This window comes from Heptranchias perlo, chromosome 7, assembly GCF_035084215.1.
Source record: "Heptranchias perlo isolate sHepPer1 chromosome 7, sHepPer1.hap1, whole genome shotgun sequence".
Taxonomy (NCBI): Eukaryota; Metazoa; Chordata; class Chondrichthyes; order Hexanchiformes; family Hexanchidae; genus Heptranchias; species Heptranchias perlo.
Window position 1 is genome coordinate 90,274,144 of NC_090331.1, and position 20,080 is coordinate 90,294,223.

Below are 20,080 nucleotides of genomic sequence, written 5' to 3' on the forward strand. Positions count from 1 at the left end.
TGCTTTACTGCAGATTCTTTAGTTCTTGCTGGGCTCTGAAGGATGTTCAGAGTGTCCGTTTGGCTTATGTATTCCACATGAAACTTACTACCAAAGGGACAGACGTTGCATCTTTGTTATGATCCTGCCTTTCTCCCGACACTTTTAAGTTGTGTTCATAGCAAAAAGGGTTGTTTCTGTATGCAGACTGAGTCTTTTCTGAACTGAAAGCTGCATCTGTAGGGATGTAGTAAGTGAGGCAGCATACATATGGGGACTAAAAATTACCATTTAGCTGCGATATGTAACATCACAGATAATGTGGGCTGCCTACCACGCCTACTAGTCTACTCTAAATGGCTGTAAACGCTGTCAGGCTGTTATATTCAGGCTAAAACCAATAGTTAGATTTATTTACGAGATAATTTATACCGATGTAGAAAGACACAGTTAAGAAACGACGAGTACGCTCGACTCTTTTTAGCAGCTTTTGTGAAATCTGATGATATCAACAGTCCGAAGCAGGGCATGGAGGACTTTCTTTGATGATCAAATTCTTCTCAGTTGAAAGGCAACCCTTTCTAACACTTAAGTAGTTAAGGTGTAAACAGTGGTCTCCTGGTAACCTAATGGTCTGTTGGTTTTTGACACCGGACAGCTATTGAAATCACATCTTGCCCAATTCTTGCACTATTGTCAATGCTTTTAAACATGTACAACTGATTTAACTTGGAACAAAGCTCCCTTGATGATTCAGCCATTTAGGATGCAATGCATTAGTCTGCAAGTTTGCATACTTTCCAGCAATGAAAATGATTTCTATGACTGATTGCCATTAACTGGAACCTATATACAAAATATCTATGAACTGGAACCTACATATAAAATAGCTACAGACTGGGGTTTACACATAAAATACCACTGTCCTTCAAAGAATCAATAACTCAATTAGCACAGAGACCCAGACTTCTTCATCTTGTCTGACTTATATAAGAAATCACTGGCCCCTTGTCTCAAACAGCTGTGCTCTGGTCTGAGTTTTGAAGTTTAGTAATTAAAATGACACATGCACATGGAAACACATCCTGGGACTAGTCTATTTCCTTATACCATGTCAGTGCTGCTGATATTTCCACACTTACGTCTTTTACATAGTTGGAGCTGATAGCATTCCCATGCCTGTCCATTGCTCCCTCCGCAAGGATGATAATGTTCAGCCTGGAGCCTCTACTGCGACTCTGGAGAAAGGACACATTAGGTCAGTTATTCAGCCTTGGAAATTAGCAAGTGTCAGCCACGGCTCAGTGGGTCGCACTCTCGCCTCGGAGTCAGAAGGTCGTGGGTTCTTGACATTCCAGTGAAGTACTGCGGGAGTGCTGCACTGTCAGAGGTGCTGTCATTTGGATGAGACTGTAAACCCCGTCTATCCTAACAGGTGGACGTAAAAGGTCCCATGGCACTATTTTGAAGAAGGGCAGGGGAGTTCTCCCCGGAGTCCTGGCCAATATTTATCCCTCAACCAACATCACTAAAGCAGATTATCTGGTCATTATCACATTGCTGTTTGTGGGACCTTGCTGTGAGCAAATTTGCTGCCGCATTTCCTACATTACAATAGTGACTACACTTCAAAAAGTACTTCATTGGCTGTAAAGCATTTTGGGACGTCCTGAGGTCGTGAATGGAGCTATATTATTGCAAGTTCTTTCTTTTTCTTTGTTGGCTGTATTGTCAACAGTCCTGAGGTTGGGTCCGAGTACAGTTATTATCCTTTGTAAGAGTGTCAGTACAACGCATAAGAAGCAGAATCTAATGGATTACCTAATGTTTCTAAAAGTTGACCAATGTTGCAGGACAGCACAATCCATGCCCACCAACTTTTTGCAAGTGGCCAAGTATGAGTCAGTTAAAAAGAAATCTCTTCTGCTGAAGCCACTTTTCAATGACAAAAAGAGCATTAATCATCCCATGTCCCCCACCAAGCTACTGATGGCTACTCCTATCGCTATACTAGTATAAATGGTAGTCATGATGTGGAGATGCCGGTGATGGACTGGGGTTGACAATTGTAAACAATTTTACAACACCAAGTTATAGTCCAGCAATTTTATTTTAAATTCACAAGCTTTCGGAGGCTTCCCCCCTTCGTCAGGTGAACATGTTGTAAAATTGTTTACAAGTATAAATGGTGGAAGCAGATTCAACAGTAACTTTCAAAAGGTAATTGGAAAAGGAAAGATTTGCAGGGCTATGGGGAAAGAGCAGTGGAGTGGGACTAATTGGATAGCTCTTAGAAAAAGCCACAGGGACATGATGAGCCAAATGACCTCTTTCTGTGCTGTATGATTCTATGAAATAGGTATTAGGAGTAATTCAGGTCTTCAATAATGATGCTACAGCTGAATAACAGGAGGCGTGAGATTATCATGGTATCACAGTGGGGTGCAGCTTGGTCCGTTATGAACCTATGGGGGCAAACCTGTGACTAGCAGCTGGGCTTGATGCTAAAGGATCTTTCTGCCTGTATTGCATGCATTATGTTGCACAGCACAATGCCGGTGCAATACCGAATGTTTCACCTGGTCCAATTCTTGGTTTATTCTTTGGGATTTGGGATTTCAAGCTGGGTTTTGGAATTTTTCAAATGGTAGGTAGAGACCGACGCCACATACATAGTGGGAAGTCCCTCCTTGCCTCTGTAACCTCCTTCAGCCGACATCTCAGAGGACACCCTCCGATCTTCTGACTCTGGTTTATCGTGGATCTCCCATCCCTGCGCTCCATTAGTGGCACAGCCTTCAGTCTGCATTTCCCTGCCTAACAACAATAACTTGAATTTATATAGCACCTTTAACATAGTAAGCCATCCCAAGGCACTTCACAGCAGCACTATCACAGAAAATTTGCCACCGAGCCATGTAAGGAGATATTATTAGGGCAGGTGAGCAAAAGTTTCATAAAAACGGAGGGTTTTAAGCAGCGTCTTAAAGGAGGGGAGAGAGAGAGAGAGAAAGAAAGAAAGAGAGAAAGAGGAGAGAGAGGGGGAGATGGAGAGGTATAGGGAGGGAATTCCAGAGCTTGGGGCCTAGACAGCTGAAGGCACCACCGCCAACGGTGGGGCGAAGGAAGTAGGGATGCACAAGAGACCAGAATCGGAGGAACGCAGAGTTGTAGGGCTAGAGGAGGTTACAGAGATAGGGAGGAGCAAGGCCATGTAGGGATTTGAACACGAGGATAAGAATTTTAAAATTGAGGCGTCGCCAAACCGGGAGCCAAAGTAGGTCAGCGAGCGCAGGGGTGAACAGGATTTGGTGTGAGTTACAATACGGGCAGCAGAGTTTTGGATAAGCTCAAGTTTATGGAGGGTGGAAGATGGGAGGCCGGCCAGGACAGCATTAGAGTAGTTGAGTCTAGAGGTAACGAAAGCATGGCTGAGGGTTTCAGCAGCAGATAAGCTGAGGCAGGATGGAGATGATTCCCAAACACCCTTGCTACCACTCTTTCCACCCTCAAAAGTCTCTTCAAAGCCTACCTCTTTCATCAAGCCTCGAGGCGCCTCTTCTAACTGGTTCCCCCCGTCTTGTTGTGAAACACCATGGTGGTCTACGTTGAAGGCGCTACGTAGATGCAAGTTGACATGAGCAGTAAATCGCACCCACGTGGGTGGGAAAACATGGGTTCTCATCTGTGATTTTTTTTATTCGTTCATGGGAAGTGGGCGTCGCTGGCAAGGCCAGCATTTATTGCCCATCCCTAATTGCCCTTGAGAAGGTGGTGGTGAGCCGCCTTCTTGAACCGCTGCAGTCCGTGTAGCGAAGGTTCTCCCACAGTGCTGTTAAGAAGGGAGTTCCAGGATTTTGACCCAGTGACGATGAAGGAACGGCGATATATTTCCAAGTCGGGATGGTGTGTGACTTGGAGGGGAACGTGCAGGTGGTGTTGTTCCCACGTGCCTGCTGCCCTTGTCCTTCTAGGTGGTAGAGGTCGCAGGTTTGGGAGGTGCTGTCAAAGAAGTCTTGGCGAGTTGCTGCAGTGCATCCTGTGGATGGTACACACTACGGGCACGGTGCACCGGTGGTGAAGGGAGTGAATGTTTAGTGTGGTGGATGGGGTGCCAATCAAGTGGGCTGCTTTGTCCTGGATGGTGTTGAGCTTCTTTAGTTTTGTTGGAGCTGCACTCATCCAGGCAAGTGGAGAGTATTCTATCACACTCCTGACTTGTGCCTTGTAGATGGTGGAAAGGCTTTGGGGAGTCAGGAGGTGAGTCACTCGCCACAGAATACCCAGCCTCTGACCTGCTCTTGTAGCCACAGTATTTATGTTTCTGGTTAAGTTAAGTTTCTGGTCAATGGTGACCCCCAGGATGTTGATGGTGGGGGATTCAGCGATGGTAATGCCGTTGAATGTCAAGGGGAGGTGGTTAGATTCTCTCTTGTTGGAGATGGTCATTGCCTGGCACTTGTCTGGCACGAATGTTACTTGCCACTTATCAGCCCAAGCCTGGATGTTGTCCAGGTCTTGCTGCATGTGGGCACAGACTGCTTCATTATCTGAGGGGTTGCGAATGGAACTGAACACAGTGCAATCATCAGCGAACATCCCCATTTCTGACCTGATGATGGAGGGAAGATCATTGATAAAGCAGCTGAGGATAGTTGGGCCTACGACACTGCCCTGAGGAACTCCTGCAGTAATGTCCTGGGGCTGAGAGGTTTGGCCTCCAACAACCACCACCATCTTTCTTTGTGCCACTGGAGAGTTTTCCCCAATTCCCATTGACTTCAATTTTACTAGGGCTCCTTGGTGCCACACTCGGTCAAATGCTGCCTTGATGTCAAGGGCAGTTACTCTCACCTCACCTCTGGAATTCAGTTCTTTTGTCCATGTTTGGACCAAGGCTGTAATGAGGTCTGGAGCCGAGTGGTCCTGGCGGAACCCAAACTGAGCATCGGTGAGCAGGTTATTGGTGAGTAAGTGCCACTTGATAGCACTGTCGACGACACCTTCCATCACTTTGCTGATATTGAGAGTAGACTGATGGGGCGGTAATTGGCCGGATTGGATTTGTCCTGCTTTTGTTTTGTGGACAGGACATACCTGGGCAATTTTCCACATTGTTGGGTAGATGCCAGTGTTGTAGCTGTACTGGAACAGTTTGGCTAGAGGCGTGGCTACTTCTGGAGCACAAGTCTTCAGCACTACAGCTGGGATGTTGTCGGGGCCCATAGCCTTTGCTGTATCCAGTGCACTCAGCCGTTTCTTGATATCATGTGGAGTGAATCGAATTGGCTGAAGACTGGCTTCTGTGATGGTGGGGATCTCGGGAGGAGGCCGAGATGAATCATCCACTCGGCACTTCTGGATGAAGATGGTTGCAAACGCTTCAGCCTTGTCTTTTGCACTCACTTGCTGGACTCTGCCATCATTGAGGATGGGGATGTTTACAGAGCCTCCTCCTCCCGTTTGTTGTTTAATTGTCCACCACCATTCAGTGACTGGATGTGGCAGGACTGCAGATCTTTGATCTGATCCGTTGGTTGTGGAATCGCTTAGCTCTGTCTATAGCATGTTGCTTCCGCTGTTGCTTCTACAAAGCAAGACTTAGTTACAGCATCAGGGAGAGGGAACTAACTAGAGGCTTGCTACACTCTCACAAAGACAGACAGAAATTTTTTTAAAAATCAACGACTTGCATTTATATAGCCAGGACACCGGGGCGAACTCCCCTGCTTTTCACATAATGGGATCTTTAACGTCCATCTGAGAGGGCAGACGGGACCTCGATTTAATGTCTCATCCAAAAGACAGAACCTCCGACATTGCAGCACTCCCTCAGTGCTGCATTGGAGTGTCAGCCTAAATTATGTGCTAGAGTGAATCACCCTGAATCCTGGTTACAGACAGAGACCTGGGACTAGATCTCATGGATCAAACCTCAAATAGAAAATAGAGGAATATGACAGGGGACAGAGGGGATGGGAGCAAAAATTTTAACTTAGAAGAAACTAGGGTATGGCAACATAGTGGTTATGATGCTGGACTAGTGATTCAGAGGCTTGAAGAAATAATCCAGAAAACATGAGTTCAAACCCCACCATGGCAGCCTTTGAGAATTTGAATTAAAATATCTGGAAATAAGAGTTGATATGAAGCAGTCGGATTGTCGTAAAAATTCAAGTGATTCACTAATGTCCTTTAAGGGAAGGAAACCTGCCGTCCTTACCTGGTGCGGCCTACTTGTGCCTCCAGCCCCACACCAACACGCATGACTCTTAACTGCCCTCTGAAGTGGCCTAGCAAGGGGCATCTAGGGTGGACAACAAATGCTGGCCTTGCCAGTGATGCCCACATCCCGAGAATGAATTAAAAAATAGTTAATCGAACTAATCAATGTATTAATGATTGGAGCTAGTTTGTGTAGACTGTTAATTGATCGGGTTTTTGGCTCTCTTATTTGGCTGGTGTGATGGTTGGAGCTAGGAACTGCAGAATTCACCAGTAACACTTAAGAGACTTTCCAATGTCAAAGTGGCCCCAGAATCCTTACCTCTCCAAGTCTCTTGCACATGAAATCCTCCCAGCCATCCTCTGGAGGGGCCTCAGGGATGAAGAGCCAGTCTGCACCAGAAGCCAACGCAGACACCAGAGCCAAGTACCTGAACAAACAGACAGCCAGATCGGTTACTAAGGCAACAAGTAACGGGAAACCACTGCTAATGAACAAACTATCTGTAGTTACATAGAAATTACAGCAAACAGGCCATTCGGCCCAACTAGTCTATAGTTTATATATATGTTTATGCTTCTCACGAGCCCCCTCCCACTCTACTTCATCTACTCGTGTCAGCATATCTTTCTCCTTTCTCCCTCATGTACTTATCCAGCTTCCCCTTTACCACCTAAACCACTCCATGTGGTAGCAAGTTCCACATTCTAACCACTCTCTGGGTAAAGAAGTTTCTCCTGAATTCCTTATTAGATTTATTAGTGATTGTGGCCCCTAGTTTTGGATTCTCCCACAAGCAGGAACATTTTCTCTACATCTACCCTATCAAACCCTTTCATAATTTTGAAGAGCTCTATTAGGTCACTGGTTCTATCCATTTTCCATAGTGAGGCCAATTATAGAGTACCAACTGCTGTTGCGCCTCATATCAGTTAAGTAAGCACATCGTAGTACCATGAGAGGTTAGAGAAGCCCCTTCAACAGTCTATTGAGTAAAGGCACTGCCAGGTATATCATTAAGCCATATAGACCAGAAGATCCCAGCTATAATCTTCCAAAGTTCTCTCGATTCAGGAATCGTTCCTTTAGATTGGAAAATTGTACATGTCACTCTGCTATTTAAGAAAGATGAGAGGGAAACCAGGGAATTATAGACCAGTTAGCCCAACACCTGTTGTCGGGAAGTTACTAGAGTCTATAATTAAGGATAGAATGACTGAACACCTTGAAAACTTTCAGCTGATCAGAGACAGCCAGCATAGATTTGTAAAGAGTAGGTCATGCCTGACAAACCTGATGACTAAAGTACTGGACAGGGGAATTTCTATGGCTGTTATTTATATGGATTTCCAGAAGGCATTCGATAAAGTCCCTCTTAAGAGACTGTTAGCTCAAGTGGAATTGAGAGCAAATTACTGACCTGGTTAGGAAATTCACTGAGCGGCAGGAAACAGAATAGGGATAATGGGCAGGCACTCAAATAGGCAGGATGTGACTAGTGGTGTCCCACAGGGATCTGTGATGGAGCCTCAACTATTCACTGTATTTATTAACGACTTAGATTACGGGATAGAGAGCCACCTGTCCAAGTTTGCCGAAGACACAAAGATAGGCAGTATTGTAAGCAGTGTAGATGGAAGGATAAAATTACAGAGAGATATTAATAGATTAAGTGAATGGGCAAAACTGTGGCAAATCATCCATTTTGGACCTAAAAATAAATGGTGAAAAGCTCGAAACAGTGGAGGTCCAATGAGACTTAGGGGTCCATGGATGTAGATCATTAAAATGTCATGGTAAGTTCATAAAATAATTAAAAGGCTAATGGAATGCTGGCCTTTATATCTAGAGGACTAGAATACAAGGGGGTAGAAGTTATGCTGCAGCTATACAAAACCCTGGTTGGACCACACCTGGAGTACTGTGTTCAGTTCTGGGCGCCACACCGTAGGAAGGATATATTGGTCTTGGAGGGAGTGCAGCGTAGATTTACTAGAATGATACCCGGACTCCAAGGGTTAAATTACGAGGAGAGATTACACAAACTAGGGTTGTATTCCTTGGAATTTTGAAGATTAAAGGATTATTTGATCGAAGTTTTCAAGATATTAAGGGGAACCGATAGGGTAGATAGAGAGAAACTATTTCCGCTGGTTGGGGTGTCTAGGACTAGGGGACATAGCCTGAAAATTAGAGCCAGAACTTTCAGGAGTGAAGTTAGGAAACACTTCTACACGCAAAGGGTGGTAGAAGTTTCGAACTCTCTTCCGCAAACGGCAATTGATACTAGCTCAATCGTTAATTTTAAATATGAGATTGACAGATTTTTGTTAACCAAAGGTGTCAAGGGATATGGGGCTAAGGTGGGTATATGGAGATAGGTCATAGATCAGCCATGATCTCACTGAATGACAGAACAGGCTTGAGGGGCTAAATAGCCTACTCCTGGTCCTATGATCCCCAGTATGTGCAAAATTAGCTAATCTCAGTTGGAACAGTGATGGGTGCTCTCTAATTGGCCTCAGTGCCCAAGAGCTGGGGAAAAGAAATAGATCAGCCAAGGTTTACCCCCCCACTCCGATCGTTAACCAACCACCCCTGCTGGAAGGGCGTGCATATGGATGCCACCCACAGTTGAATAATCTGCTGACACTCGGGGGTAATTTTAACCTAACTCACTGGGCGGGAATCCCACGGGATCGGGTGGAATGCTGGTTTTACATCCAATGACTTCAATGGAGAGTAAAATTGGGTAGGGTGTAAAGCCAGCATTGCACTCGATCACTTCAGTTTCCCGATGGGCAGGTTAGGTTCGCAGATGAAGGATGGTCACTTGGAGGAAGATACAGGAGGGCTGCTGGTGTCCATAGAACAGTGCTCTTCCTGTACTCTGCAACACCAACGTGAGCAGCACCACACTGGCGCACTAGTTCCTGTTCAGAGTCATGGTCATGCAACATAGGGGTATGGTTAGCTGGCATTCTGGAGGTTACTTGACTTATGGGAGGGTGTGGGGGGGGCCTAGGGTCAAACAGGCAGAATCTTTCCCCAGGAGATTAAACCAAATAGAGCAGAATCAACATGGTCTGTGCAAGTGGCCTTTCCTCTTTCTGTGCTTTCTTATCTTAAAGGACCAGAAGCATTACTGTCAGCTTCATTGGCACATGGATGTGCTGCTGTGTTAAAGCTCAAGAGACAGCTGCAGTGCCCACACTATAGATTCCAAATATATAATGCCAGTGGGCCGATGAATGGCAGATGGAGTTTAATTTAGATAAATGTGAGGTGATGCATTTTGGTAGATCGAATCGGGCCAGGACCTACTCCGTTAATGGTAGGGCGTTGGGGAGAGTTATAGAACAAAGAGATCTAGGAGTACAGGTTCATAGCTCCTTGAAAGTGGAGTCACAGGTGGATAGGGTGGTGAAGAAGGCATTCAGCATGCTTGGTTTCATTGGTCAGAACATTGAATGCAGGAGTTGGGATGTCTTGTTGAAGTTGTACAGGGCATTGGTGAGGCCACACTTGGAGTACTGTGTACAGTTCTGGTCACCCTATTATAGAAAGGATATTATTAAACTAGAAAGAGTGCAGAAAAGATTTACTAGGATGCTACCGGGACTTGATGGTTTGACTTACAGGGAGAGGTTAGACAGACTGGGACTTTATTCCCTGGAGAGTAGGAGGTTAAGGGGTGATCTTATAGAAGTCTATAAAATAATGAGGGGCATAGATAAGGTCGATAGTCAAAATCTTTTCCCAAAGGTAGGGGAGCCTATAACGAGGGGGCACAGATTTAAGGTGAGAGGGGAGGGATACAAAAGGATCCAGAGGGGCAATTTTTTCACTCAAAGGGTGGTGAGTGTCTGGAACGAGCTGCCAGAGGCAGTAGTAGAGGCGGGTACAATTTTGTCTTTTAAAAAGCATTTGGACAGTTACATGGGGAAGATGGGTATCGAGGGATATGGGCCAAGTGCAGGCAATTGGGACTAGCTTAGTGGTATAAACTGGGCGACATGGACATGTTGGGCCGAAGGGCCTGTTTCCATGTTGTAACTTCTATGATTCTATAACTTGCAATGATACCAGTCTTGGCTCAATGGGTAGCACTCTCACCTCTGAGTCAGAAAGTTGTGGGTTCAAGTCTCACTCAAAAGACTTGAGTACAAAATCCAGACTGAAACTTGCAGTGCAGAACTGAGGGAGTGCTGCACTGTCAAAGGCGCTGACAGTGCAGCACTTTTGGATGAGATGTTAAACCAAGGCCCCGTTTACCCACTTAGGCGGACGTAAAAGATCCCAGGGCACTGTTCAAAGAAGAGCAAGGGAGTTCTCCCCAGTGTCCTGGCCAATATTTATCCCTCAACCAACATCACTAAAGAACAGATTATCTGGTCATTATCTCATTGGTGTTTGTGGGATCTTGCTGTGCGCAAATTGGCTGCTGAGTTTCCTATGTTACAACAGTGACTACACTTCAAAAGTACTTCACAGGCTGCAAAGCGCTTTGGAACAGCCTGAAGTTGTGAAAGGCGCTATATAAAGCAAGTCCTTTCCTTTCCTTCCAAAAATGTTACGTAACAAACTTTAGTATTTTTAAATTATTAGTTTTAAAAGGTTAAGAGTTTGAATGTCATGGGAATCTGCGACTTACCCACAATGCCTGCCCATGACTTCAAGCACAAAGGTTCGCTGGTGACTGCGGAGTGAAAAGAGGCAGATTATTACAAGGTCAAAGGTTGATTTACCAGCCGAGATCTCAGTTTGAACCCAGCCCAAGCCTATCAAACTTCTTCTCTCAGATGTAAGAGTCCAGAGTGAAACGGTTTGCACAGTCTCAACTGAGTTAATGGGTATGAGCTTTCAGGAAAAACATGGCCATAATTCAGCACGTAATTGGCAATGCCCGTACACGCAGTCAAACCACAAGCGTGGCTGGGGTGGGAATGGATGTGTCAGAATGGGTACAGTGGTGTAGTGCTTATGTTGCTAGGCTAGTAATCCAGAGGCCTGCACTGATAATCCAGAGAATGAGAGTTTAAATCCTGCCACGGCAGTTTGAGAATTTGAATTCAGTTTTTAAAATCTGAAAATAAAAAGCTGTTATCAGTAAAAGTGGCCACGAAGCTGTAGGATTGTTGTAAAAACCCAACCCTTAGGGAAGGAAACCTGCCATCCTTGCCTGGTCTGGCCTATAGGTGATTCCAGTCCCACACCAGTGTGGTTGACTCTTAACTGCCCGCAGAAGTGGCCTAGCGAGGAACTCAGTAAGGGGCAACTAGGGGATGGACAATAAATGCCGGCCTTCCCAGAAACGCCCACATCCCCAGAATTAATTTTTTTTAAGAAACACTGGCATCGCCGGGGAGCTGTTTTGAGGCTGGGACACTAAGGCACACTGCATAGCAAGCGTTACTCTGTGTCTAACCATTGCTGTGCCAGACCTGGAAGTGCATGACATTGTAACATAGAGGAGCTCTATCCAGACCTGGATGTGTGTGATGGGTTGGATCACATGGTGAATATGGATCACGAACATCCAGGGCAAGCCTGCAGTTCCCTGATCACAGAATGCGACTGTTTCTCAAATTATTCCAGTATTTGGTTTCCACTGCCCGACTCAGAACTAACGGTGTTCTGGAATTAATTGCAATTAAGTTTCTGGATTTACTTTTTCTGTACGACAAAACAGTCAAAGTGCGTGTATCACTGTCTAACTGCAGAAAGGACACTCACGGGCAGACAGTGATCATTAACATGGCCAACCATTCACTCAGGCTCAGATTAAAGCAAACATGATATTACAACAAAACATAAAATTGGATTAGGGTCTCAACATCAGACCAAGGAAACTTTCTATTTTTTCCATTTTATCCCAAAGGAAAGACAAAGGTCAGTTCTCAGTCCCAACGAAAGCTCAAAATTCCTGCCTCTCACCCTTGCTTTGTCTGCCGACCCTGTGTTTTCTTTACACAGACACATTGAAAACATTCGAGAGTTTGTGGTTGACGAAGCTTCAATGTTGTACTGACAGTCTGTCTAAGTTTAAAGGCCACTTTCATGAAAAAAAGAGTTTGGCAAACTTTAAAAAAAAAAAATTTCAGGCAGAAGAGCAAGCTGCCTTCGGGGAAAGTGTCCTGAAATTCATCTAGGTAAAACGGGCGACAGGCACCAGTAGCTCACCCATGAGGCCCACAGTCCAATTTTAGGCCAGCCTTGGGTCTCCCGGTTCAGGCACGTGTTGGTGGCACGCCACTGGTTATGTGCCAGAAAACGAGCCATAACCAAATCTTTACCTCTAAATCTCTCTCGCCGTCCCCCCCAACCCAATATCAACCTTGCAATGGCACTCTTGAGCTTCACTGTTTCTCCCCACCCTTTTGGGTCCTCAGCTCTTAGGATATCACAGCGCAAAAACTGGCCATTCTATCAAGACGCGCCAATATTCTTTTATTCACACGTCACCTAATCTGCTGCTTGCTCCCCATACCCTTTAATATCTCTCTTCATCAAGCAACCATTGGGAAATGGGGTGAGGAAAAATTTACCCTGATAGTTTAGCTTGAGGCTCAAAAAGAAAGTACTTTGTCAAGAGAAGCCTCAGCGGTTTAGATAACTGGTTAAATTTGAACTCGTAGAACGAGCAAAGAAATCATGGGGCTTTCTTTGAGATCTCCACCCCCCACCCCCACCCCAGTCGCCATTTTAAGTGTCTTTTTAGATTGGGACTTTAGTGTATGAAGCCTTGAACTCGATTATTGGACCCTGCACCTTTAGGGCAACATATTGTGTATGGGCTGCAAAAACTGCTCATGTCAATGAAAATTAATCCAATTAACCTCAACCCGCTGCTATATGGCAGGTCCTCGCACTGCCATAGATTGGTTGCACCCACAATCTTCAACCCGATAAACCAGAGTTCACTTCTGATGTTGCGTGCGTGGGCTTGGCTGGGATGTCTTAGCTGGGGCCCGTATAATACTTTTTAAAAACGGAATATAAAGGTTTAATCGTTAACCTTACTGTCACCTTCTGTTGGGAAGCAATGTATCCAATCAGCTGTGATAAGAATCTGGTTGGCAAACTATATCTCACCTCTGAGTCAGAATGTTATAGGTTCAAGTCTGACTCCAGAGACTTCAGCACATAATCTAGACTGGCTCTTTAATGTCTTTTGGATGAGACGTTAAACCAAGTCTGCCCTCTCAGGCTGACATAAAAGATCCCATGGCACTATTTCGAAGAAGATCAGGGGAATTCTCCCCAGTGTCCTGGACAATATTTATCCCTAAGCCAACATCACTAAAATTATCTGGTCATGATCTCATTGCTGTTTGTGGGACCTTGCTGTGCGCAAATTGGCTGCTGCATTTCCTACATTATAACAGGGACTACACTTCAAAAGTACTTCATTGGCTGTAAAGCACTTTGAGATGTCCTGAGGTTGTGAAAGGCCCTATATAAATGTAAGTTTTTTCATTCTTTATTGAACAATCCTCTACAATAACAAACAAAATGGAACACTTCAGGAGAGAGAGAAAAAAGAGGGGGTAGATCTAACAAATTACTTAAAAAGGCAAACAGCAGTAGTAAGACCAGAAGTGTGATCAATCAATGTTGCTATGGAAACTAGCTATATATACGTAGTTGAACTAACAAGGCTTTATAACTTGGGTGTAAAGGTTGGATAAACACCAAGGGTCACAATGCCCTTCAAACCCACAGAGACTGCTGCTATTCACGACAGACAGCATTTAACTGGCTTTCATTTCAACAAAGTACATTCTTTCCATACCTGATCTGCATAGTTTTTTAAAAAAAAGTAATTTCTGCTATTGTTTCTTAATTATCAGTTTATTATCACTGATAAAGGCTGATGGCTAGCTGGGCTAGGCTTCCTTCTCCAGTGAGACAGAAATATTATAAAATGAGTGATAAAACAATGTATAGGAGCGTTGTAGTGGTGGCTGTTTGATAAGGTTTATTTTATGCAATATCAGAAGATGTGTTCTGTTAAGGGTATAATAAATTGGATTAATTTTTGTTGAGGTGAGCAGTTTTGTAGCCCATACACAATGTGTTGTCCTAAAGGTGCGGGTCCAATAATTGAGTTTGAGACTTCACACACACAAAAGTCCCAATCTAAAGACACTTCAAATGGTGACTTGGTTAGGAGAGATCTCAAAGAAAGCCTCGTGATCGATGAGTGTACCCTTGCAAGGGTCACATCCTCGCACTGCTTGTGATGACAGCTCTCAGGATCCACAACAACAGCTTACATTGATACAGCACCTTTAACAAAGTAAAATGTCCCAAGCTGCTACACAGGAACATTATCCGACAAAATTTGACACCAAGCTACCTAAGGAGATATTAGGACAGGTGACCAAAAGCTTGGTCAAAGAGATAAATTTTAAGCAGTGTCTTAAAGGAGGAGAGAGTGGTAGTCAGAGCGGTTTAGGGAGAGAATTCCAGAGCTTAAGAGCCTAGACAGCTGAAGGCACGGCCGGCAATGGTGGGGTGAAGGGAGTGGGGGATGCACAAGAGACCAGAGTTGGAGGAACACAGAGTTCTTGGAGGGATGTAGGGCAGGAGGAGGTTAGAGAGATAGGGAGAGGCGAGGCCATGGAGGGATTTGAACACAAGAATGAGAATTTTAAACTTGGGGCATTGCACAAAGACACAAAATTTACCCACTATACACAGGTAGGTGCCAGCAGCAGAGAGAGCACCGTGGGTATTGCAGCCGGAATGACAGGGTCACCAGTAAAGGGACTGGAGTCCTTTTATTTCATTTCTAACTGGACTGGAGACGAGGAGTCCAGCAGCTGGTGGTGCAGACCCCTGGTTGTCACAACGGTTCGGTGTTCGCCAATTACAGGGGACGCGGGTTTTGCTACATTTCTTTAGTGGAGCCTTTTGTCCGAAGGAAATGGAGTGTGGGATACTGTGGTTTACAGCAGCTGATTCAGGGCCATCGTTCTTCTTGCTCCAATTGCTGGCATTTTGACATAGTTATCAGTTCAATGCCTTCCGGCTCATTAATAACATTGGCCCAGGTCCAACAAGTGCACAGGCTCATAAAAGAGGCCCGAGAACATATTATCTTTCTTAAAGGGGGCCTAGGTCACCTGGTTATGTGATACTAGAGACCAGACAGCCCTCCTTAAAGGGGCATCGTTGCCGTTAAAAGCAGTCTCAGAGAACATTTCCTTACTGCCCTTTCATCGTAAGTATGGTGAAAGTTTTGGTGATTCAATCAATTACTTGAAACAAAGGCATCCTGTCTAACTAAAGACATTTTAAAAAACTGCAAAGCCAATGGCTTAGTAGGTAAGGGCACTAAGTCGTACAAACCAGAAAGACCTCGGATTGATTCCTGGTCTGTGTGAGATGGGGAGGCAGTAGTTATGCTTGAAGGCTGCATACGAGAGGTTTACCAGTAAGGAATTAATCCACTGCATTAACGAACCGCTTGGCTCAGTTGGTAGCATTCCCGTCAATGAGCCAGAGGGTCATGGGTTCAAGCCCCGCTCCTGGACTTAAGTCCGTAGTCTGGGCTAACGCTTCAGTGCAGTACTGAAGAAGTGCTCCTTGTCAGATGAGGTGTTAAACCCGGTTTAAATGGAAGTTTAATATCCCACATCACTATTTGGAGGAGCAGGGAGTTCTCCCACTATCCTGGCCAACATTCCTCCCTCAACCAACATGCTACCTGGTCATTCATTTGCTGTTTGTGGGTTTTTGCTCTGCGCAATTTACTAAAAAACAAGTGACTGCACTTCAGAGGTAATCCATCGGTTATAAAGTATTTGGGGAGGGAGGGGCTAAGGGTATGATAAGGAGCTATATAAATGCAAGCTCTTTCTTCTGCACATTGCTGGGAGATCTTTGGTCTTTCTATGTTGCATCATCTCTCATTTGGGCTTCTGGTATATGCGCGCACACATGCACACACAGTTGAGCTGCAATAAAGTCAGTGACACGTTTTGTAGCATTTAACTGTTCTAAGGTGTCTTCTCGCTGACTAGGACCGAGGCTGTTCACGGCTTTGCTGTCTAGACATACCTCTGCGCTGTAGTTGTTATGGCATCAATCACCTCCATGATCCTGTGCAGGGCGGAGTCTGTACCAATAGTCATATCTGTCCCACAGAAGTCATTGTCAATCGATCCCACCATCCCAACAATGTTCAGGTGGGAGAACTGCTGGGCAACTTCTTCGTTGATTTTACCTGAACGACAAACAGGAAATATGCGAGTATTATCATCTTAAATGTTTATCCAACGGGGTATAGTCGAATAACCATTTGGAGTTCCTGGTTATTAAGCAGGATAAGAATTACTCACAGTGTAACTGCAGGAGTCGCTGTTTATTCAGCAGAGTAAGGGTTACTTACAGTGTAACTATATGGAGTTGCTGTTTATTCAGCAGGGTAAGGATTATTGACTGTAACAGCAGATGTTCCTGTTTATTCAACGCAGCACAGGTTCTTCAATCAGCAGGACAAGACCCCCGCGGCTCTTAGCTAGTTCAACACAGCATATTTTTTGTGAAAATAAAAGGGTAGATAACATCCTTCCTGCGACCCCTGCTGAAATGTATGTGTGGAGAAGTCGGGACAGGATTGAGCTCGGTTGTGATGCCTGTCAAGACTCACTTGTCACTTGAAGCAGGTACCTGAGTGCTGACCGTACCCCAGAAAGGGAGCGGAGAGAATTGATAGAAAAGCAAAACAATAGTGGGAGACGACCTATTGGCATAAGGTGGTGGGAGGTATTAACTTGACTTCAATCGCACATTTCCCTCTCCACCAAAACATTTTATTTCATGTCTTGGAATCAATTATTTCTCCCAGTACTTCCACTCCCTCCCCTTTCAGGCCTCTTAACAACACATAGCCGTTCTCAGACAGCTGTCTTTTAATCCTGTCCTTCCAGAACAATGCTGGACGTCCTTGGTTTCAGGTTCCTCCACTCCTGCTGCTGGGAGCAGGCAGCATTCAGGGCATTTCATCTCATGCTAGCACAACCCAGAAAGATACGGGGAGGGTGGGGAAAGATACGGGGAGGGTGGGGAAAGTTCTTCCCCCTCCCTCCTATCTCCCCTGAAGGCACTGACACTTTGCTGGGCACAGTTCCAAGGGTCACCCTAAGGCACCTCACCCAAGAGCTCATTCTTCACGTGTGAGCCTAAACAGTGAGCACCAGTAGGATGTTCGACTGTGGAGGCCATCACACCCAAGCCCAATCCTGTCCTCACCCGACACGTGACATTCTCTGCCACAAACCGTGGTTGAAACAGAGTCGTTGAATTATTATAAAATAAAATTAAGATGCTTGCTTGAGAAACAGGAATAATCAAAAGGGTTTGAGGAGCGAGGAGAGTGGGAATTAGATTAGGTTGCTCATGTGGAGAAAAACTCCAGCACAGAGTTGATGAGCCAAACGGCCTGTTGTGGTGCTGTAACTTTTCAGCAAGGTCGGTGAATGGTGATCAGGAGCAGGAATCCTAGCCCCAAGGCCCTGAGAGTAACTGTAGTGCCTCAACTGCTACCCTGGCTCCAAACAGCTAACTCAGCACAGACTGGGAATAGACCCTGTGACCTTGTGGGTTACAAGGTTCAGTGCTAGGTGTTTTCACCGACTAGTGGGAGTTAAGAACATTATTTTGACAGGACATCTCAGGTGTACTCTTATAGATACGTTTTAATTTCTCTTCACTCAGAGAGTGGTGAGAATGTGGAACTCACTGCCACATGGAGTGGTTGAGGTGAATAGCATAGATACATTTAAGGGGAAGCTAGATAAACACATGAGAGAGAAAGGAATAGGGTATGTTGACAGGGAGAGATGAAGTAAGGTGGGAGGAGGCTTGTGTGGAGCATAAACACCGGCATAGACCAGTTGGGCCGAATGGCCTGTTTCTATGGTGTAAATTCTATGCAATACATGTTTATATACATCAAAAGTTCTGATTTCCCCCTCTCCCTCATTATTGCTACATGGGATGGTGTCATTATTGACTAGGCATTGGTGCAGATAATTTGATTCCCTAAAAATGACATAATGCTCGTTAAAACATTAACCGTGTATCTTTTTTTAAAATTATACTTTCATTCCGATATATATTTTGCAGGTGCTTACGGGAGGAGTACATTGAAACATTAAGGCACATACCCTGTTCAACAAGACTAGCCAGCAGGTCACTCCACTCTGCCCGGAAGATGTTGGCCCCAGTTAGACTGCCGTCTCCCCCGATCACGCACAGGTTGTTGATACCATGCTCGACCAGGTTGTAAGCTGCTGTCAGGCGACCTTCACGGGTGCGGAATGCCTTGCACCGGGCGCTGCCAATGATAGTACCACCCTGCCCACCAGACAAAGAAAGACCCCCATTGAAAACAGTGACCAACACCTGCCCATTTTAAAGCCTCAAACACGTAACTTTCATTTACAGAAGGTGCATCGGAAGCTTATCAGGTTCATGCAAAAAAAAAGGGATATAACAAGCTGTTCTTGCTCCAGATTATAGTGAGCCAGCCCTCTAATCACCTTACAAGTGACTGAGGACCATCCCAGATCACCCGTGTCTGCACATTCAGCAGCCACGAACAGTTGATATGGGATCCTCCTGGTTGACTGGAAGACCTGTACGGTATAATCCCTGACTTCTCATTTTCTCACGTCTCTCTGCATCTACGGCCCTTTCTTATTCAACCCTTTTCTTTTAATGAACAAAAAAATATATATTTATTTAATACATAGAATTTTTTACATTAACGATTGAAGAATGTATAATATATAAATTATGATCTCCCATTTCATTTTTCTCAATCTCTAAGTCCGTTTCCCTTTACTTTTCTCCCTCTCTATTCACCCCACCTCCCATCTCTGGATTCCGACTCCTCTCATTTTCTGAGCCTCTGCCCACCCCTCCCTTTCTCTTTTTCTCTCTGCCCTGCCCCGTCCCCTCCCGCTTCTCCCTCCGCCCCTCCTCTCCCTCCCTGCCGCCTCCTCCTCCTCCTCTCTCTCTCTCTCTCCCCCCCTTGCCTCGCCTCTCCTCTCTCTCCCTCAATGCCCCCTCCTCTCCATCTCCACATGCCCCCTTCTCTCGCTTCCTCCATCCCTCCTCCTCGCTGTCTCCTTCCCTCATGGCCTGCCACTCCCTCCTCTCTCTCTCTCTCTCTCCCTGCACCCTCCCTCTCTCTCCCCCTGCCCCCTCTCCTCTCTCTCTCCCCCAGCCCCCTCCCTCTCTCTCCCCCTGCCCCCTCCCCTCTCTCTCTCCTGCCCCCTCCCCTCTCTCTCTCCCTGCCCCCTCCCCTCTCTCTCTCCTGCCCCCTCCCCTCTCTCTCTCCCCTGCCCCCTCCCTCTCTCTCCCCCTGCCCCCTCTCCTTTCTCTCTCTCCCCTGCCCCCTCCTCTCTCTCCCCCTGCCCCCTCCCCTCTCTCTCTCCCTGCCCCCTCCCCTCTCTCTCTCCCTGCCCCCTCCCTCTCTCACTCCCTGCCCCTCCCCTCTCTCTCTCCCCCACTGCCCCCTCCCCTCTCTCTCTCCCCACTGCCCCCTCCCCTCTCTCTCTCCCCCACTGCCCCCTCCCCTCTCATCTCTCCCCCACTGCCCCCTCCCCTCTCTCTCTCCCCCCTCCCCCTCCCTCTCTCTCTCCCCCACTGCCCCCTCCCCTCTCTCTCTCCCCCACTGCCCCCTCCCCTCTCTCTCTCCCCACTGCCCCCTCCCCTCTCTCTCTCCCCCACTGCCCCCTCCCCTCTCTCTCTCCCCCACTGGCCCCCTCCCCTCTCTCTCTCCTGCCCCTCCCCTCTCTCTCTCCTGCCCCCTCCCCTCTCTCTCTCCCTGCCCCCTCCCCTCTCTCACTCCTGCCA

The 20,080-nt window shown here is 46.1% G+C and overlaps 1 protein-coding gene across 2 annotated transcripts in view; it reads right to left on the reverse strand.

Annotated features, from left to right (window-relative positions):
* The window catches only part of LOC137323954 (ATP-dependent 6-phosphofructokinase, liver type-like), a 95,079-nt gene that overhangs the window by 43,903 nt on the left and 31,096 nt on the right, over positions 1-20,080 (reverse strand). For both annotated transcript variants that reach the window (XM_067988102.1, XM_067988103.1), the window contains exons 4-8: positions 18,385-18,574; positions 16,274-16,439; positions 10,860-10,904; positions 6,527-6,635; positions 1,122-1,217 (exon numbers count right to left, since the gene is read on the reverse strand). In XM_067988102.1, the coding sequence (XP_067844203.1) occupies positions 1,122-1,217; positions 6,527-6,635; positions 10,860-10,904; positions 16,274-16,439; positions 18,385-18,574 (606 nt within the window). The remainder of the gene's footprint in view (positions 1-1,121; positions 1,218-6,526; positions 6,636-10,859; positions 10,905-16,273; positions 16,440-18,384; positions 18,575-20,080) is intronic.